The following is a 20,252-nucleotide window of genomic DNA, read 5'->3' on the forward strand; positions in this document are numbered from 1 at the left end:
TGGACTCCCACAGACTTCAGTCCACCCATATGTAGTGTATATAAAGACTGGAGCTGCGTTCAGGCGCTGCCCTGCTTTCGTGGGATTCTTTACTTATTACAGGAACTGGGTCGGGCTGAATACCATTACACTCTGAACCCAGCTGTAGAATTAGGGTTAAATGGTCTGAGGGATGTTGTGTTCTCTGTGAGGGTCGGTGTCGCTCCACCACTGCTATTATAGTGACTCAGTGGTTTCGCGTGTAAACATATAGAGAACAGCTGCACGGTCTGACGTGTGAGCATGTTCGGGCTGCTCCGGCTCTCGCTGCTCTTACTTTGCATTTGCAGGAAAATGTTAATGTCCTATTTTCTTTCCTCCATGGTCAGTGTTGTAGGGATTGTTTGGCGATTAGGTGTCGCAATTCGGTCTGTGGTTTCCCCTCCCCTCTCTCTACCCTGCCTCATTCCACCCCGGTGAAGTTATCCCCCTCAATTTCCCACAATGCATTTGCGCACGCCTCGGAGGAACTCGCTTGGAAATCACCTTTCAAGTTTGTGTCGTGGACGTATTGTCAGAGAAGTAACAACAACGAGAGGTTTTTCCACTCGAGAAAAAGAAAGAAAAAAGAAGAAAGTTGGATTCTTTCCTCGAATGTTCAACATGTCCTCGAGACATATTACGTTCTGGTTTATGAAGCTGCTCTCTGGGTGGAGAAAGTATTGGATGATCTACATCTTGCAGAGCAGACTACTCCCTTACGTGCCTGGTGAATGCAGATGCAAGAGCGACTCTGGCAGGAAACACTCGCTGTTTGATACTGAGGGAGTGACACAAAAAAACAGATTATAACAGCTGCTGAAAAAATGTTCACCAAACAGGAAATAATGTCATGTCATTTTAACAATACGACTGCCGGAAAAAAACAAACAAACAAGGAAGTTGAGTTTGATGAGACGACGCAACTCTCGTATCTTTACACTAAATATGAAGCTACCCGCAGCAGCTGTTAGCTTAGCTTAGCTTAGCTCACAGGAACTCTGCTAGCTTGCAGCAGCTCTGCAGCTCATGAATTAACACAACATGTTTTGTTTAAACACAAAAACTGAAGTGTAACTGATTCTTATAGCTTCTTGTACGGGTGCAGTGACTTTGCAAAGTGTCAGTTTGTGAGTTTTGGAGGTGCTCGTGTTCCCTCTGTTTCCAGTGTTTGTGCTGAGCTAAGCTAACTAGCTGCTAGCGGTAGCTTTATTTAAGTCCAGGCATAAAGAAAATAAGCACATTTCTCTACATACATACTCTAGACTTGAGGTCAAATTGTTAACAGATTTTTGTATGTAGTTTCTGCAGCTTTTAAATATAAGAATGTGCATTAAGTCTTTACAATTACACTTAAATTTAATATTAATGTGTGTTTCCCCCATGGATCCATAAAGGTCACGGTTGTGCGTCTTTCATCTCTGACATTTATTTTTCACCTGACAGCTCTGTTTTCCTGCCCCTGACAACCTCATACATCTCAGGCCTTGTGTATGTGATGAAGTCACCGTGTGATATATAGGCGTGCTGTGTGAGAAAAAGCAGTTTGCATGCTCAGCAGCCCCGGGGAATTTACCGCGGCCCGTACGACAGCGTCTGCTTCCAGTGATACTGTAGCTTTTCAAGCTGAAGAGACAGTCTGACTCACAGAGAGCTTTTTGTTCCATTCAGCGGCTACAAAATCTGCTTTTCACTGAGATGTCAAGGCAGTCAAGGACTCAAGTCCGGCTTGTTATTTTCCTGAAAGGAGTCTGCTGTCACACTGAAGAGCTGAGTGTTAACACTGTTGAGTAAATGCTGAACTATTTTATCCCATTTAGAGCGCTGGCCACAGTAATTCCTGATTTTTTTCTTCTTCAGTTTTTGTTTCCTCTGAACGCTGCTCTACGAGCTTGACCCCATTTTTCAAAAGTGGTTTAAGCTAATGTAACATTAGCAACTTTAGATCTGAGGAAGTATATTACACACAATTTAACTACAAAATGAAGCTGCCTAAATCTCTCTTAAAGTAGATTTAACCTTAAGAGATTTGATTGTGACATATTTCTATCATATTTTATTATATAATTTAGGTTTAATGTATGATACGGACTCAGATTTAAGTGAAATTAATTATTTAAACCCAACAATTTATGTTTATGATACGTAATTTTGTACATCCTAGTGTTTAAATGGAAAATCCGCATCAAAATGTGGGTTAATTACCATGTTTTGTGGTTAACAATAACACCTTTGGTTGAAAGTACTTCTTTTCCTCATGGCAAATCAATTGAAATTTGTATTAGCCCCCATCTTTAAGTGTACAAATTTCATTTTAGAGCTTCTTTGTACCATTTATAGATATTTTACTTTAAACAATACACCAAATGATATTGTCGACATTTCAAAAATGTACATGTTCTTCGTCATTTGCATCTGAAAATGACTTCATGTTTGGAGTTCAAGCTGGAAAGTCTGGATCTAGCTAACTGTAAATAAACTGAATAAACAGGTTTGAATCTAGGGACATTTTCTCTGACAAAGACCAGGCTTGTGTCAAATCATCAACAATCAAATCAAGCTAAATCATTTATCTGCATATGAAGAACAGGGCTCAGCAGGGGATTTACAGTGTTGTTGACATGATTTTTGTTTATTCCCAAAGTCTCCCTCTCTCTGTTTAACTGGGTCATTAAAATAATAAACCTTAAAAAGTCAGAACAGAAGTAAACTTTGCATCGCCAAACAAAGCCCATATAAAATCCACTGGAGGAATAAACTGCATTTATGGTTTCTAGGAAATTTGACTCTCGGCATGTCTGAAACCCACAGTCACGTCTCAGCAGCAGGGCTTTGTGACAGATCAGGAAACAAACCAGCCATAAATAGGCCACACCTGTGCTGTCATCATCACAGGTGTTTCCTCTTCCCCATATGAGTCAAACACACATCATCTCTAATTCAGCATTAGTCAGATTTAATACACGAGCCTCCTTTTTTTGTGCATTCAATGTGAAGCAGACTTAAAGAGATTCTTGCTCTTGTTATATTTTAGATAATATATCCATTTGATTTGATGCTGCAGTGGCTTCATAGAAACATTTTTCAGTCCTTCAGGTGTTTTATGTCCAGTTTCGACTCAGAAATCAGACACCTGTGTAGTTTTGTTGGTTACAAATCTTTTTCCCATAAACCGTGAAGATGTGCCGGGAATCGAGTTGTTTACACGACAGGTGCTGAAGTCCATATCTGATTTTTCTTTAGAGCATGTTTTTACCTGCTTTGACCTACATCTGATTCCTGTGTTTACACAAGCTCCCTTTTGTTTAGGATTGAAACAACTAGGAGTGGTGCACACAACCTCGCTCTCACATTACCATCTCTAAACGTGAACTAATAATTCCAGCTATCGCTTTCTACATGAACTCCCAGGTGAACAACAAACAGAAGGTCCTCGATTTCAGCCTGAAGTTGTGCAGAAATGATTGTAGTCAGAGGAAAGTGTGAAAACAGGTGAGAACACATTTCTACATTTATGTCCTGTGAGCAAAAACAATTCTAATTTAGTTTTAGATTTCAACTCCATCTCACAGTTTGCTCCTTGTAAACCCAGTACACCCATCAATACTTGTTTGCTTATAATGGAAGACAGGTGTCCGAGTAAATTAGGTAAACACCTGGGATAGCATCAAGCAAAACATCTCAATCCCACTGTCACATTTTACATCTTTCTCTCACTCAATGAACAGAAAACTCACTTCTCTTCAATTCCATTTGCATTTATTCTAAAGGGAAAATATATAATTCAATAAATATTGTGGCAACAACATTGGCAAAGACATTTTGAAGGTGACATCAACATTCAAGAAAACAAGATAATGTACATGGGGAGGAGACAACAGATTAGAAAATGAAGATAAGAGTCGGGGGCCGGGTGCTCTGCCAAGTGCGACAAGCTAATGGGGGAGTTTGAAAGTTACAATAAAAGTGCATCAATGCCTGATATTCAAACAGCTTCTTAATTGCACTGTTAGAGGAAAACCACAAATTCGAACACACTGTTTTTCCAGACAAGTTGACCATTTGTTGTTTACATTTTGTCATGTTTCAGAAACTGAACCGACCATGTAGGAAAAATAAAATCCTCCAATTTTGAGTTCACACCAGAAAGCGTCTTGAAATATGTGGTGAGGGACAATTAGTAAACTACTGCAGCTGGCGAGCTAACCGCTAACACACTATCCAGCCTGACTAACGCTAGTCAGATACAATAGCCCCTTGAGCTAATGTCTATTTTCTCTCTTTGTTCTGTTTACTCCCTCCTGCCATTAATATTCTCAGGATTTTACATCATTTCATTCAATAAAAAGTTACTGAAGGGAGGAAAACACTCCATGCTAACAGGTGTGCTAAGTGTTAGCTAGCAGGTTTTGTTGCTAACAGTCAACAAGTTCACACAGTTTAATCAAAAGTCATATCTGTACCAACGAATCCTGTCTCAAACCACCTTTCTATTTGTGGAGCAGTTAATTAGGTTAAATTAAAGTGAAACACAGCTAATTAGCTACGCTAGCTTCCTCTAGCTCCGTGTTAGCACTGTCAAAACTGTTCACTATTGTTCAAAAGGTGCAAATTCACCATATTTTAAACTTGAATACACTACTTTTTCCATTGGAGTGAGTTTATTTTCCTGTGAATTTCTGCTGTTAAAACGCTGGCGTGACTGGACCATTATGAAGCTATTACCCAACAACAGTCAGAACACTTGAGGGAAATGCAAAGCAGGGAGCTGTGATGGTTTTCAGAGTCTAATAAACAAGCTTTAATTGTTGCTTTCATTTCCTCTCTCCTCTCTAAAGTGCGGTGGGAAAGCGAGTCGCAGTATAAACTGTCAGACTGTCAGGACATCCTCATTTAACGCAATTAGCCGAATTTTCACATGCAAGATGTTGGTCAATTAAAGCCCTTTGGCCCATTAAGGGTTTCAAAACGTTATTTCTGTTTTTTAATTTCATTTCATTTAGAAATTGCATTTGTTCATCACATGTACTGAAGGAACTGTTGTTGCTTATGGCTCCCAGTCTCATCCGGAGGAGTCCATGAATCTGAGGAGTACGGAGAGCAGTCAGGATAATCTGTCTTCAGAGAGTCTTTATGAGCGTAAAGCCGTTGAGGGGAAATAAACGGGCACGCAGTGACCGTCTGACTGATACAGGCGAGTAGTTTTTAAACTCAAACAGCTTGGTTGCGATTAATGGTTCAGCTCCTACGATCAGCTGTTCGTGGTAGAAACTAAAATCAAAACAATGACGCAGTTACACACCAATGACTTCACATTATACCGACGACATATCAAAGACGTGGGGGGGTGGGGGAGGACACACACACACACACAGCGTCAGGTTTCCTCTGCACGGGACTAAGAAACTCCTCCTCTAATCTCCTCTGCACAGACTAACAGTTACAGGAGCAGGGGTGAGAGTGAATCAGTTCCAAACCACAGTGACGAGTTGTTGTATAAGCCCATCGAGCAAAACGTCTTTGATCCGGCACGAACAACAGCAGCGCCTCTTTTTCTCCCCCCCCCCTCCTCCCACCCACCCTAACCCCCAGGCAGCAAACCTCCATCGCCAATCAATGTTCTCAAACCCTTCCTTTACAAATGAGCGTCCCTTTAATGACATCACTCCTCCTACTCATTTCCTGTTGGTGTGGAAAGCCTCGACCGCGTCCGCTCCGTCCTCCCGGAGGAAGCGGGTCACTTCCCCGAGCAGGTAGCCCGCTGACAGATCGCTTCCTTGTCCGATAGGGCGGGGGGGGGGGGGGGGGCCACATGGATTGGGACGCTACTACGCATTGGGTTTTCATTGGTGCAGAGTATTCCAGTAACATGTACATGAATAGAAGCTTATAAAACCCCTCTCCGGACAAATCGGGGGTCTTTAGCATGCAGGAAAGAGCGCTGCCCTGTAGCTTCCTGCTCGCACTGTGCTCTGTCCTCATTCTCCTCAGTCTGATCCCCCTCGGTCCGAACAGTCACATGACCGAGCAACTTTTGGCTTTGTCCTTCCGGAGGTCTGTGGCGACGGCCGCCAGGTCGGGCCTCCCGGGCATGTGTGAAATCCTCTTGTTGGCGCGGGCGGCCTTGCTGCGCTTGACGTTTTTGTTGTTCTTGTTGATGCAAGCCAGCGTGGCCACGTGGAAAATGTCTCTCACGCTGTTCTCCGACTGCTGAGCCGAGCACTCGATGTAGGGCGCCGAGATCTGCTTGGCCATGCTGGAACCCTGAGGAGGCAAGACGCCAAATGTGGTCACCAGCGGAAGAAAAGGCTTTGGGGTGGGGGTGGGCGTTAGGGTTAGCTAGAGGTTATCACGTGTGCTCGCTTCAACAATGACGAAAGGATTTAAACATGGCTTAAAGCAGAGTACAATGAGTTATTCATCAGAGATTAGTTAAAGAACTGAATTCAAATATCTCAAATCAGCGTACCTGGTCATACGAGACGGGCGTCTGTCTGTGGTTGGAGAGCTCCACCAGTGTGCTCAGGTCAGTGCGCAGGTCTGATTTACATCCAACCAACAGCATCTTAGTGTTGGGACAAAACTCCTGGATCTCACCTTTCCACTGTGGAGAAAAGACAAAAGCTCTCAGTCGTGCATCAATCAGAGAGAAGACGCTGTTTTCTCCACAATTCATTCAGCGTCACTGAGAAAAAGGGGGAAATTATCTGGTTTAATATGAGGAAAACATCAATATCTATTCACGATCTCCCAATAGATCACAAATAAATACAAAGCAGACGAAGACTCGAGATTGAAAATGATGATTGAGCTGTTCAAATATGTGTTAAAATACGCAGCCAGATCCCACGAGTTTCACCCCCCCGTCGCCCGCTCTTTAAGTACAAAGGTTAAAGCTGCCACTTCCTGGAGCCCCTCACACTTTGAACCCTGGACAGAAACAACAAATAATCCCCGTGTTTCCTCCCTGACAACAATAAATGCTGTGTGATCAATGGTGTTTCTCCGGGGGCTTTAATCTGAGGCTAATGTGCCTCAGGGCTGACTGACTGGTCGGCTGACTGACTGGTCGGCTGACTGACTGGTCGGCTGAGTGTCTGGGGATCAAGTTCATCAACACCCAAAGAGGAAGTTGTTGTATCCATCACTCTCTGTCTGCACAAGCCCCACTTGACTGTACCAGCGCTAATTCTAACGTAGACGATCATTGTCTGAAACGTGACCTTTGCTACGGCACTTAAACCTCTCACGCCGGAGCTTGTGAGCGGCAGCAGTTACCAGAACAGCAGATTCATATATTCCTACTTCCTGCTAATGATAGATCCAACTAAAGTGTGCAGAAGAGATGTGCAAGAAGTTCACATTTAAACCTACAATATAGCTGCCATAATTTAATTTAATTTGGACCATATGTGGCTGGTTTTGTAACTTTTATGAAGAGCTAAAAACAACATAATGAAAACAGGAAGTTCCTTTCAAAAGAAGAGCACAAACAAGCCGTGTGTGACGGCAGAAATCGATGCTTTTACATTCTTCACAACCCGAGTCTCATCAAAGGCTTCCACCAGTCAGTCGACTGATGCTCCCTGCTTCATGTTCAATACACGCTCCAACATGTGGGAGTCGGCCACGGCCACAGTCATCAGATATTAACCACCGAGCTGCCGGCGGTTAATATCTGATGACTGTGGCCGTGGCCGACTCCCATGTGAGTAACTGGTGCTTCGGCAGCCCGTCAGTCTGAGTTACAGGCCGTGAAGAGCGTTACTTCCTTCTCCCAGCCGCCCCGGGGATTTGACCCAGCGACCTTCCAGTCACACTACAGCTTTACAACTTCACATCACAAGTTCTGACCAAGGTTACAGAAGAAAAAAACCCTTATACTTAAACTTTTGATCCAGTTAAATGCAGCATCGCCTTTTGTCAGCCACATCAAACAAAATCCAAGTGATCAGACTTTAAAGTGGAGGAATGTTTCGAGTTTAAAAGGCTAAGACTTCCACTAAGTACATATCAAAGGCCTGATGATCGTCTCCTGAACGAGCGAGTCAGCAACAAACCTTTTTCAGTACGCTGTCGAGGGTTTCGGGGCGGCTGATGTCGAAGCAGATGAGGACGGCGTCGGAGTCCGGGTAGGAGAGAGGCCTCACGTTGTCGTAGTACGGAGATCCTGGAACAAAGGGGGAAGAAAAAAACAAAACATTCAGATTCAATTTGAAGCCGTTGCGCAAGGACATGGACAAACTTGCACGCACTCGAGTTTATCAACAGAACTGGTCAGTTTGACCTCATTTCCAGTAAATTAATGAAATCACTTCAAATGCTCCAGATTCAATTTGCTATTTTCTAAACAGGACAACCTTGACATCGGTGCTTTAAAACAGAAAACAGAACAATTTGTTGTTTTGCAGAAGACGTCCAATTTAAGACCTGTTCAGTAGCTGGTGCTTTTATAACCAGGAGGCCTTAAAATGATGGAAATCTGACGGAACGAGAAACGTCTTGATGTGTCTTCTCTCCACATATTGTGCTCATGTGTGTTTATGTTTTAAAGGAAAGGAGGTAGAAACCCCCTCCTCCGAGTTCTCCGAAAAGGAAATACCTGTATTCAAGTGAAGGGCAGCAACCGAGTCTGTGAACGACTTCAAACATATTTCTCGAATGCATGCAACACTCTAAAAGCGTTTCTGACAGTTAGTCTCTTATGACACGATTGCAGCTCAGCCATAATCCATAGCAACCAGGCGAGAAAAACAAATATGCAGCATCAGTAGGAAAAATGTGCTGACTACGACAAGATCACTTGTTGAAGAAATCCTCTCCCGAGAAAGAGAGAACTTCAGTGCGAGGAAATGACTCCCTCCCTCCTCAAAATTGAAACCATGTGTGAGGGAGACGCCCATCTCTCGCCACCAGACTCAAACATCTCCGGAGAGGAAAGGCAAGGAGGGGAGGGAGAGGGAGGAGGAGGAGGAGGAGGAGGAGGAAGAAGAGGAGGAGGTGGTGGTGGCGTCATGTCAAGGTGAGTCAAGATCACATGACGAGCTGACAAGAGCTGACCACACACAACCGGCTGCCAAGAATCTGGAGAATTTTGTTTTTGGTAACTGAAGGGTTCCATGGGAGGTCCTCTCCAAACACTGCTGTGGAGAAAAGCCAGGAATGCGCTGTCTCACACACACACACACACACACACACACACACACACACACACACACACACACACACACACACACACACGGAGATGTGGTGTTCCTAATCTAAACAGTCTGGGTGAGAGACGACACCGTTTAAACAAGCCACGCTTCCTTCCAGGCCCGGGCCTCGCTCAGGGAATGATGTGTGCACGACTCCCACACTGAATCTGAACCGTCCAATCTACGTTCATCGTCAGACGTCCCCATGTTTGATGATAAATCTATGCTGCACACAAATCCAAACCTCTCTGAATCAGTAAAAAAGGAGGATTTAATGCAGGACTGGTGCAGTAGGCTGCATCATTTTTAGCATTTAGCAATCACAAACGTTTGAAATCCAAAAGTTCTGCTTAGTAGGATTTTCACAATATGAATATAAAGAACGTGGGAAATCTTTTAAATTTCACAATAAAGATTATAAAGAACAATAAAAACCTGAAGAAATAAACTAAATAAATAGTGTAAAGCCAGGGCGCATCAACACAAGCAGGTCTCCTACTGGCAACTTTCAAAACCTTTTCATTCTCACTGTGATTTTATGGGAAGGAAAGTTGTAGTAACATTTAATGTTTTTTGGACTCGGGGGGGTGTCAGTGATGAAATGGCGTGCTCTGGCTCGAACCCCGCGTTCTACAGTATCACTTTTCCAAATGTTGTAACACACACATGGGTCGTCCAGACTGCAGCTAATTTGTGTGTGTCTTAATGCCTTTTTACCATTTCAAAACCTGAAAGTGAGTTAAGTATGGACGCCAGGAAGAACACAGAATAAATTATTTTGATGTCTTGATCGAAACATAATGCGTTTCAGATGGGAAAGCGCCGTCTTGCCATTTCCCACCCAACAACTTTCCGCTGTTCGACTCCCTTCCCTGAGAATCTTTGGGAAAAGCGTCCGATAGGTGACACCGCCGAAACAAAACAGGCTCCACGCTGAGCGGCTATCATCAACACGGCACAGGAAGTACACGCCGAGGAGGAATGTGGGATCCCCCGCAAGAATTTATTTTGCCATTTTTCATGGTTGTCTTGCAATCAATCACAACCGCACTGCATTGTTTCAGGGCTTTTTCTTTTTTTTTCCAGCCCTTGCCGCCTGGTACCAATCACTGGAAAAACACAAGACCCTGCAACTGAAAGCTGTAAAGTTTGGTTGACATTTGGAGACACACACACACACACACACACACACACACACACACACACGTCGGTGTTGCTGGGTAGAGTGTGTGAGGTCTTGTTGTTCAAACATCTCCAAGTGTCTGCGCATATTCCTATGAATTCACCTGGAGGTTTAAAGTATTTACAGCTGCAAATCCTCCCAGTAAATCCTTGCAAACCATTTCGGGCTTCGCAACATAAACAGAAAAAAATAAATATTCAAAATAAAAACGAAGGCATGTGGCGTGTTGAAGTGTGTGTGTGCAGCTCTGAACGCTTTCCAGGAGAGAACTGCCGTTTATAGCCGAGTTATAACTGCATTAGGACTAAACTCTGCTTTGAGGTCATCTTCCTGCCAACTGGAAAGATAAGAGGAAATCCCATAGCTAACACACGAACACACACACACACACACACACACGTAGACACACACATGTACACACACACACACACACAAAGACCTGGTGACTGTCATCTAATTAGCTCCTGTCATTGTTCTCCCACAGGATCTCTAAATCTGGAAGGAAGACACACACCCTGTCCTCCCTCTCTGTCCTTTAAACACACTGCGACACACACTCCTCCAGCCCCTCTGTCGCCCTCTCTTCCACATACAACCCCCAAATGAACAGTATTGTGCACAGTGACACGGGAGGATACAGTATGATGTGAAACAATAGCAAACTTCCACTGTGGTCGCAGAATGAATGAAAAACCAAATAGTTTTCCATGACTGAGGAGAAGCTCCTCCAAGATGTAAAAATGTTCTTCCTTCCTGGTTTTTTTTTTTTTTTTCAGGCCGGTTTCCACAACAGCTGGGATAAAAAGCACCACTTAATGTAATAAATATACATGAAACATGGTGGAAAATCTATTCATGCGGGGTGACTCATTATTCAAATTCCCAGATGTTCCCCCGACTTCCATCAAAAAAAAAAAAAAAATATTCCACGATGTTCAAGACATTAAGACATCAAGACATCAAGACATCCCACTTTCTCTCACATGATAAAAAAGTCGAACCGACGTGATATTTGACTTTATCTCACGGCAGCACATGCGGCGGGACACATGAGGTGGGCCAGCTGCATCTGACAGCCCGGAGGTACGGCAACAGGTCTGCAGGCCCGCTGATTTACTGCATAGTTGACATAGCAGAGCAGAACTGGGCTGAAAGCTGGTGAGCGCATGTGTGTGTGTGTGTGTGTGTGTGTGTGTGTGTGTGTGTGTGTGTGTGTGTGGAGAGCCGTTAAGCCTTCAGAGACACCTGTGGAAACAACAGACAGCGACAGGCACGTCCAGCCATCTTACACCAGCCAGCTTGAATATATAACCTCTCAGCAGCCAGACACATTCAACACAAACAAGAGCAGACGACAACGAGCAGTTTAAAGTGAACCATTAGTTGCTGTGGTTACGGAGGTGCCTGTTTCTTACACTGCCATCCTGCCAACTCTGAAGAGCCATTATTACAATACAACGATATAATACAGTGTGACAGGCTACGATACAATGTTGCAATATGTGATGAGGTCACAATATGATATGTCAGATACTTCCTGTTATGTTACGATACTTCCTGTTATGTTACGATGCGACGCACTATGTTACTATATGATAAGTTATACAACAGTTTCCGACCAAGTAATTTGATTGGTCGAGAGTCATTCCATGGGAAGGAAGAAGCCTGGTTACTTCAGCGCACACCTCCAGGTGCAGTGTGCGGGTCAGGAAAAGGTTTATGTGTTGCTTAGCAACAGTCAAGTGATGGAATAAACAAACAAATTATAATCTGTTGTTGCTTATGACCGTTAACTGATGTATCACACTGGGTCGGTTAACTGTGTCAGAACACAATACGACTTATCGTACGATGTATTTTACGCTGCGACGTTATGATGCAATAAGTTATTGTACGAGTTTTATAATATGTTATGTGGCAAAGCGTTACGTTAAATTAAAACATGTTTATGATACAGAATATGATGTGTGTTTTTCATGGTTGTAATTGATAAGTTTTCATCTCTCAGATCTCATCCAACAAATATTCCTCACACCCTTGAAGTGTGCGAATCTAAAACACACTAAAGATTGTGTTTATGACACCGAGAGCCGCGTTAACAACAGACTGAGTCACGTTCGACTCCACATTACAACTAACACAAAAACCATAAATGAAGTTGAACATGTTCGACCAAGCAGGAAACACAGTGGAGCAGGTTCAAGTCAGGTGGGAGAGTCAAGTTTCTAAAATGTTGGACCGGCTAAATACCAGACAAAGATTTTAGTGTCCCACAGAAAGTCCTTCCATGACATTAGCAGACAGGAAGCCTATTAATCTCTCCCAGGATTTCACTGTCCTTCACTTCACACGCTGCATCGCCACCGCACTGCCGCTCGGCAAATTCCGCCGTGATTCAATTTTCCCTTGGAAACGAGGTACGGCTTTAGTGAACCACGCCACTTCTCTTTCACTCCACTGAGGATCTGGGCCTGCTGGGTACAATAGGGGTCTTTGTGGAGGAGGAAGTAGAAACCTTTAGTCTGAGGAATGCCAGACATGCGGCTCCAATTCGCTGAGCCCAGAAATGTGATCCAATGCAACAATGGCTGCCGACGGAGGAATGAAGGGGGCACAGTGTGTGTGTGTGTGTGTGTGTGTGTGTGTGTGTGTGTTGAGCAGCAGAGGAGCTTACAGAGTGCATGAAAAAGTCTCATAACTAAGCTGTCCAGTATTACAGGGGAGGCAGCACATGCAACATGCTCTAGAGACCTCAGAAGGAAATGATAATCTGGGCTGCTGCAGCCAAACTGTCATTATGCATCTTCCTTTAAAACTCCCTTTATCTGATTCTCTTCCTGTTTTCAAAGTAGGTCGTCTTTTCATGTGCAGAGGTGGCAGCTGTTCAATAAACAAAAAAAACAACACATTTTTTCCCCACAAGGTTCCCAGGGATAAATATCATCAAATGAGATGCATGGGGTCCAACACATGTCTCTTTGGGAGACCTCGATGTGAAGACGCCCGAGCTCCTGAGGTTCCTTTTTTATTGAAGCTTTTATTCCTTTTAGCGTTGGGAAATTTCCTAAGAGAGTTGCAGCAAACATCCTCCACTGATTTCTGTCGTAGGAAAAACACTGCAGTCCTCTCCAGAACCAGTACAGCATGAATATTTCAACAGTGTAAAGGTGTGAGATCTGTTTAAACCGATATAAACAATGACTATGTGTAATGTGAAAGAGGTCGAACCCACATAGATTTATCATCAAATTCTCCTGTGTTCATCCTCTTGGTTTTTACGACGTGCAACAAATGGCACCAAAACAGCAAAGTTAGCAACTCCTCAGTGAACAGAGTGGAGCATTTAGCTGCTAAAGAGCCACATATTTCCCTCAGGAGCAGGTGGAGACCAAAACAGAGCTAAAATCAGATGCCACAAACACAAAAGGTGATACTATGCCAGTGTTTGGCTTGTTGTGCTAATACTAAGTGGCCAAAAAATTCTGTTTTTTTCCATTTATAGCATCGTAAATGAAATATCTTTGGGTTTGGGCTGTTGGACAAGCAATTTAAAGACATTATCTTTCGCATTGGGGAATTGTTTTTGCTATTTTTCTGATATTTTACAAACTAAATTGTCAATTATATGATAGCCAGTAGAAATCTACCTGCTCACAGGCTCACAGATGCGACTTTTCTCATCTCCACTGTGGAAAATGAGAAGAGGCCTCAGGCATGCAGGCGCTGAGCCAAAGGGGCTCCTCTGTTTACCTTTGCTGGCTTCCTATCCTCCTGTTTGACTCTCAAACAAACACCTATGCAGCCCATTCAGACATGCAGGCAGACAACGTAAACCGCTTCCTCTGCCGGTGAAAGAAGTGCGAAGGCATCAAAGGCTGCGGCCTCGGCCCCAGCGGACCCCACCCTCAGGCTGGGAAGCAAAGCCGAGCACAGACAAGCAAGGTTGGGGGGGGGGGGGACGACAAATGGAAAGCAACACAACTGGCAGGCATTTACCTTAATGACCTGAATTACTCTCATCAGCTTCCTTTTAAATACACACACCAGGCTGCTCATTAGGCCGCTCATCACTGCCGAACAAAGACCACCACAGTGTGTGTAGGTGTGTGTTTGTGAGGGAGGTGGGGGGGGGGCATGGCAATCTAGTGTTTGTCTTCATCTCTGCATCCTGGTCTTTGTCTTTGAGTGCATGTTGGGGTCACACACACACACACACACACACACAAACACACACCTCTCCTGCACACCTCAGGAGATAAAGCCGATGGATGTCTCTACAAAGCGACCGGTCAAGCCGAAAGCTGTATCAATCAGACACTGGGTGTGTGTGCATGGTTGTGTGTGCGAGTGCTGGGTGGGGGTTAGGATTGAAGTTGGGTGGGTGGGGGTACTTGGCTCAATCTCAGACCCACTGATCTAATAGGAACCCCCCCCCCCCCTCGCTGTTTTATGAAGCTGAAAGAAAAAGAAAAATGGCTCCAGGCGGCCGGCCAACACAGTGCAATAAAACATAATTCTCACTCTGGCCGGCTTTCATTTCTCCCACTTTCCACTTCCACAACACACACAAACTGTAGGGGAGGAGGAATTTGAAATTTGAGCTTCTTGTTTTGCTTGCTTGTAGTGTAACTCTGCTTGGAAATGAGTATTAACTGCTGATACATTTATTTTCACTTCTTCTCAAGGGAGAAAAAAAAAAAAGAAAAGCGAATACAAACTTGAAGATGCTGCGTTCGCTGCTCCAGCTGTGGCTCCGTTTTTTGCAAAGGGAGAATTTTGTAAACGGATTGTGTAGTTTTTGTGTCATTCTGATGTCTACATGCAAGAAACTCACTCCCAACATCGCTCAGGAATTCCAGGCCAGAGACCCGCAACAGCTGGCTGTCGGCTCGTCCCCGCCCATCACACACACAACATACGCCTCACTCACGCCTGACTGCTGTGCTATTCACTGCTCAGGCATTGATGGATGGGAAAGTGGGTTTGTTTACACACACACACACACAGAGACACACACACACTGGGGACGCAGCAGCTGGTTTGGACCCAAAGTCCAACCACCAAGCGATAAAAGCTGCAGAGCCAGTACACGTGTTGCACAACTAAACTTCCCCAAATATCTCAACGAGAAGTGTGTTCTCCAGATGTATGAATATGAATATTTCCTGTTTCTGCTTTGGCGTGCATCACGAAAAATCCGTTCCTCTGTTGCATTTGGAAAATAAAATTAAACATTTCCCTGTAGGTAAAAGGTGGGTGCTACCTAATCTGAGGCGAAACGTGTGTGGCTTGTAGGAGGATTAACCCGGCTTTACTGATTAAAATGGGTCACAGAATAATTTCATTATTCAAAAATGCAACATTTACACCTCCTTTAAATGTCACGATTTGGACATTTCACCTGAGCTTTAGTGTTCGTTATCAAAGATGCAGAATCTACCTGTCTATAGTTAATGATAATCGAGTTTTACACAAATCTTATCAGCTGTTTGCATGTCCACAGGGGCCACGGGGGGGGGTGGGGGGTTGCGCAAGAGAGCCACATGTCTGGACACGTCTGGACATTTCACCACAACTGATTGGCTGTGACAGAAGACGTGAAGCGGACAGGGAGAGGTGATGGACAGCGGTGATTACCTGAGGTGTCCCAGAGGCTGAGCTCGATCCTCTGCGTGTCGATCTCGAAACTGGCTGTGTAGTTTTCAAACACTGTGGGGACGTAGCTCTGCAGGGAAACATGGGGGGGGAGAGACAGAGAGAGAGAGAGAGAGAGAGAGAGAGAGCACATCAGAGAGGAAGCCTTGTGGGAAATGAAGTGTTTAAATATGAGTTTGTTATGAAAACAACTAGCACCAATACTTAACTATACAACAATACTACAGCACTGTTGCCACTATTTTTACCTGCATTTGTGCAAAGCTTAACACTTGCAACACACACCCATGCATCATCACTACTGAAGCATCAACCCAATCCGACACACAAAAAATTTAAAAAAGCAAGCGGTGACTGGTGATCACGTGACTGTGTATTAGTAAAATCAGGTTAATTAGCATCATGTTAATCAGTGTGAGGTGTTCAGGGTCTCACCTCGGGGAAACAGTCCTTGGCGAACACGTGAAGCAGCGCAGTCTTCCCGCACTGGCTGTCCCCCACCACCACTATCTTGCACTTCACACTCTGACTGGGATCCATGCCGGATTTCAGAGATAATTTCTGACACGAGCGTCTCTCCTTCATTGATTTTAAATCGGAATTAAGAATAAAAAAAATCAGTCCAATCCTGCTGAGAGAGTGAGTCGCGGTGTCGTCCTTCCTTCCTATCCTTCCAGCCTGTCCTCCTCCCCCAGTGTCTCCGCCTGCTCTGAGCCGGTAAATGCCATTTGCCTGTATTTATAACGTCGCAGGAGCCAATGGCAGCGGCTCTCCTCCTGCCTGGATGAAGCTCGTCCCTCCCGCGAGCCTTCACACAGCAGCCTGCCGGGCCTGGCCACCAAGATGGCGCCCCCTGTGGACTCACCACAACTTTTATATCAATTACGTTAAAAAAAAAACAAAAAAACAAAAAAACAAACAAACATTAAAATACAAAAAACGAAGTATATTCAAATTATCGATTTTTTTTTTTTTTTCCTAAGGCTTTGTGAAATTACCAAAAATACCACATAAATACACAACATAGCTTAAACAGCTTGGTTGCTAGTTAGCTTCATTTCCTGCATTCATGCCCTCATGTTTGTCATTTGTAAACGCCCATCTTTTCTCAAATATGTATAAAAAAACGATAAAGACACAAATACAACAATATCAGAAAATAATTAAGACATTATATGTTATGCTTCTATGAAAGTCAATGCTACTAGCTTGTTTGCTAAAGCCTAGCTGCTAACTACAATTAGCATCCAGATAACAACAATTATTGAAAATGTACAAATGAAGAAATGTTACATATTTTTTTCTTTAATTTGAGGCCTAAAGCTAAACCTTAGTAGAATAATATTCAAAAGTGAACTTAGCCTTAACAAAATATTTAATTTTACTCAGTTTAAGGCTGAAATCATTAAAAAGAAATGCTCTATTAAATAGGCTACTATTCCTCATGTAAATTATAAAATACCTGAAATCAAAATAATTACTCCAGAACTAGTATCATGTTGCTTATGTTTTTTGGGTTCATTATAACCACTACAGTACATTTATAATAATCTAATAACACATTACCCCCCAAACTAGGTTAATTTATGCACAATGCACAATGCCTCAAAGGTTCTTAATTGGGGCATCTTCCCCTATCTTACATACATATATAGGAATAAGAATAAATAAAAACTAGGCTACATGAAAAGAAATATTTTGCATGAATAGAACTACATAATTATTACTAGTAGTAGAAGTACTGGTAAAGTGTGACTAATATAATAAAATGATGTTTTACTATACCACACTGTATGTTATCACTCTTCTTATTTCTTATCATATCTTATTTTTATCTCGGCCCCTATTGTGAAAAAATCAGCAACCAACTATCATCATTGTTCAGTTGTAATGGTGTTGATGAATTAATGCAACATTAAACAGGTGTCTGCTGGGGCAGAGCACAATAAAGGTCCTGTTGAGGCTCTTCTAACTCATGGTTCTTTATATTTTACACACAGAGAATGAGCATTCAGGCTGCTTATTAGCTGGACATTGTGAGCAGGTATCGATTGATTCCTTAAGAACTATCCCATTTTGAGCTCTCAGCCACATGAAAAAAAATAAATGAACCCAGTAGTGGATGCTCCTCATTTCCAGTGAGGATTCCCTCATTATCTGTGAGTAATACATGCACTCGTTGTGGTATACACAGCCCGGGAAAACACATTAGCTTTTTCATCCAGATTCTTCTGTGAAGACAGAGAGAAAAGGGTAAAATGGAAACTAAATTTCCCCACAGAGTCGATAATGCACCACATTCACCTTTTTCCATCTTTTTCAGAGTGTGAACAGGAACCCCTCTGCTATTAAGGCCTCATCTCTCAGCCTTCAGGCTACTTCCCCAACACAGCATCAGCACTAATTTTTACAAAAATGGGAAAACAACAGCGTTCTGCATCAGCTCTCCCCTCTGCGACAGAGCGATTGGACGCTCGCTGTAGCTGGCAGCGCTTTTACAGTGAGACAGCTCCACCCTGCAGGCTGTGTGGTGGGAGTCCCGTCTGTTGTGTGGGAGCTCTGCCTCCAGGACACAACACTGCCAGGAGAGAAGGGACGGGGGGATTTTACACACTATAGCTTTGCTATTTGGCTCCTCTCTCCCTCATGCATTTGACCTCATTCAAATTCTGCCTGAAACAAGATTGCGGAGCTTTTACCTGCATGTGATTCTGTGCTTTTTGCTTTGTGTATTTATATGATTTCGTTTTTTGTTTTTCTTTTGCTAATCTGATATCCTTTCTCTTACCTTTACGTATGTCCAAATAAACCAAGCATGCTGACACTGAAGAGGAGAGTAGAGGAGACAGACAAAACCACATTAACTGAGGTGTTTACACATTATGCCTGTGCCCTTCCCCAGTTTTATCCAGGCTGCCTGTGTGTGTGTGTGTGTGTGTGTGTGTGTGTGCTGCTCTCTGCTATAGCCTGCAGCGCTGCCAGTCTCACTTGGGCGCAGCCACACATTTGGGCCAGAGTGAGACTGTGCAGACTGACATCATCCAGAAAACATCTTCAGAAGAAAATTGCACCCATTTATATCTTAGTCTGTAATGTTTGATTCATTCAGGAGATTTTTTTCCCCTCTATTTTTTTATTTATTTCCTACATTTCCCACAATGCATTGCAGTAAACCATAGAGAAGGAGTTTAAAAATACCTAAGCACTTTAAGGGTAGTGGAAAGAGTGGTATTCTGGTAGAGAGAAAGCTAAACTCATGTTTTGTATTTGAATTGCATTCTGGTCTATGGACACACAGTGGACATCAAACTGGCTCTTTGTGGTAATGGCGTTGGCAGACAAGTACAGTTGGCCAAATACTGTACATGGTTCCCAGAATAGAAATGAGGGTACCACCTGTTTCTGGTCACACGGTGCTGTCAACATCCTGTGGATCTGGTGGATTTCCATGTGGACATGCTAACACCAAATCCCCATCAGATAGTCTTTATACTTTTACTGTATTGATCTTTTCATTGTCATTAGGTGTTAAGAGGCTTTTAACAGGAGGAAAGTGAAGCAGAGCCACAGAGTAATCCTATACAGGAAATAATGCGGCTCAACATAAAACATTTACAGTAGCCTAAAGCATCAGCTGAGGGATGATGTTGTGGTATCCTTGACTGAAACATCGATGAGCTGAAATACTGTATATTTCCTGTGGGAGTCTCTTCACTGCATTTGAAGCTTCCTACTACCTTCACTCCCTGTCATATACAATATATAATATGATGCAGAAATGCCTCTGGAAAGTGGTGGATTTCTGTTAGCTCTGTGAACGTATAGATAAACTGTACATTTGAATGAATACCCTGTAAATGATGAAACTTAAAGCCGTATATTGTTTAAGATGAATACTAGATGACCTTGGTCTGTTTTGGCATAGTCAGAAACAAAAACAACATTAAAATCAGTATCAGATATTTTTACAGTAATAAATAATGTGAATTATTCATACTGAAAATACCCCAGAGGCAGCAAATCTGTAGTTTCCAGTGATAAATTCACATTTGGGTGTTTCTTAAAGCCAGCACCCATCGCTATCTGTGATGTCCAGCACAGTTCAGGTCTGGGTCACGCACCGGTGCACACAATTCTTCCTGTGTGTGGGAGCGTATTGGTGCATCAAATGAGAGGCGGGGGGGGGGGGGGGGGGGGGG

The 20,252-nt window shown here is 43.3% G+C and overlaps 1 protein-coding gene across 1 annotated transcript; it reads right to left on the minus strand.

The window, feature by feature from the left end:
- Positions 1-3,755: 3,755 nt before the first annotated feature.
- Positions 3,756-16,773, minus strand: rnd3a (Rho family GTPase 3a). Its single transcript, XM_023395400.2, has 5 exons — positions 16,489-16,773; positions 16,036-16,123; positions 8,079-8,188; positions 6,488-6,622; positions 3,756-6,282 (listed from the first exon to the last, which is right to left on the minus strand). The coding sequence occupies exons 1-5, from the start codon at positions 16,636-16,638 to the stop codon at positions 6,034-6,036; spliced, it is 732 nt and encodes a 243-aa protein (XP_023251168.1). The 5' UTR covers positions 16,639-16,773; the 3' UTR covers positions 3,756-6,033.
- Between the last annotated feature and the right edge of the window lie 3,479 nt (positions 16,774-20,252).

The sequence above is a fragment of the Seriola lalandi genome, unplaced genomic scaffold, assembly GCF_002814215.2.
Source record: "Seriola lalandi dorsalis isolate HSWRI2012SDOR001 ecotype SW California unplaced genomic scaffold, Sedor1 jcf7180002054962, whole genome shotgun sequence".
Taxonomy (NCBI): Eukaryota; Metazoa; Chordata; class Actinopteri; order Carangiformes; family Carangidae; genus Seriola; species Seriola lalandi.

Coding starts and splice junctions, on each gene's coding strand:
- rnd3a (XM_023395400.2), bottom strand. CDS start 16,638: ATGAAGGAGAGACGCTCGTGTCAGAAATTATCTCTGAAATCCGGCATG. Junction 16,124..16,488: donor CCAAGGACTGTTTCCCCGAG/GTGAGACCCTGA, acceptor GTTTCCCTGCAG/AGCTACGTCCCCACAGTGTT. Junction 6,623..8,078: donor TCGACAGCGTACTGAAAAAG/GTTTGTTGCTGA, acceptor TTTTCTCCACAG/TGGAAAGGTGAGATCCAGGA.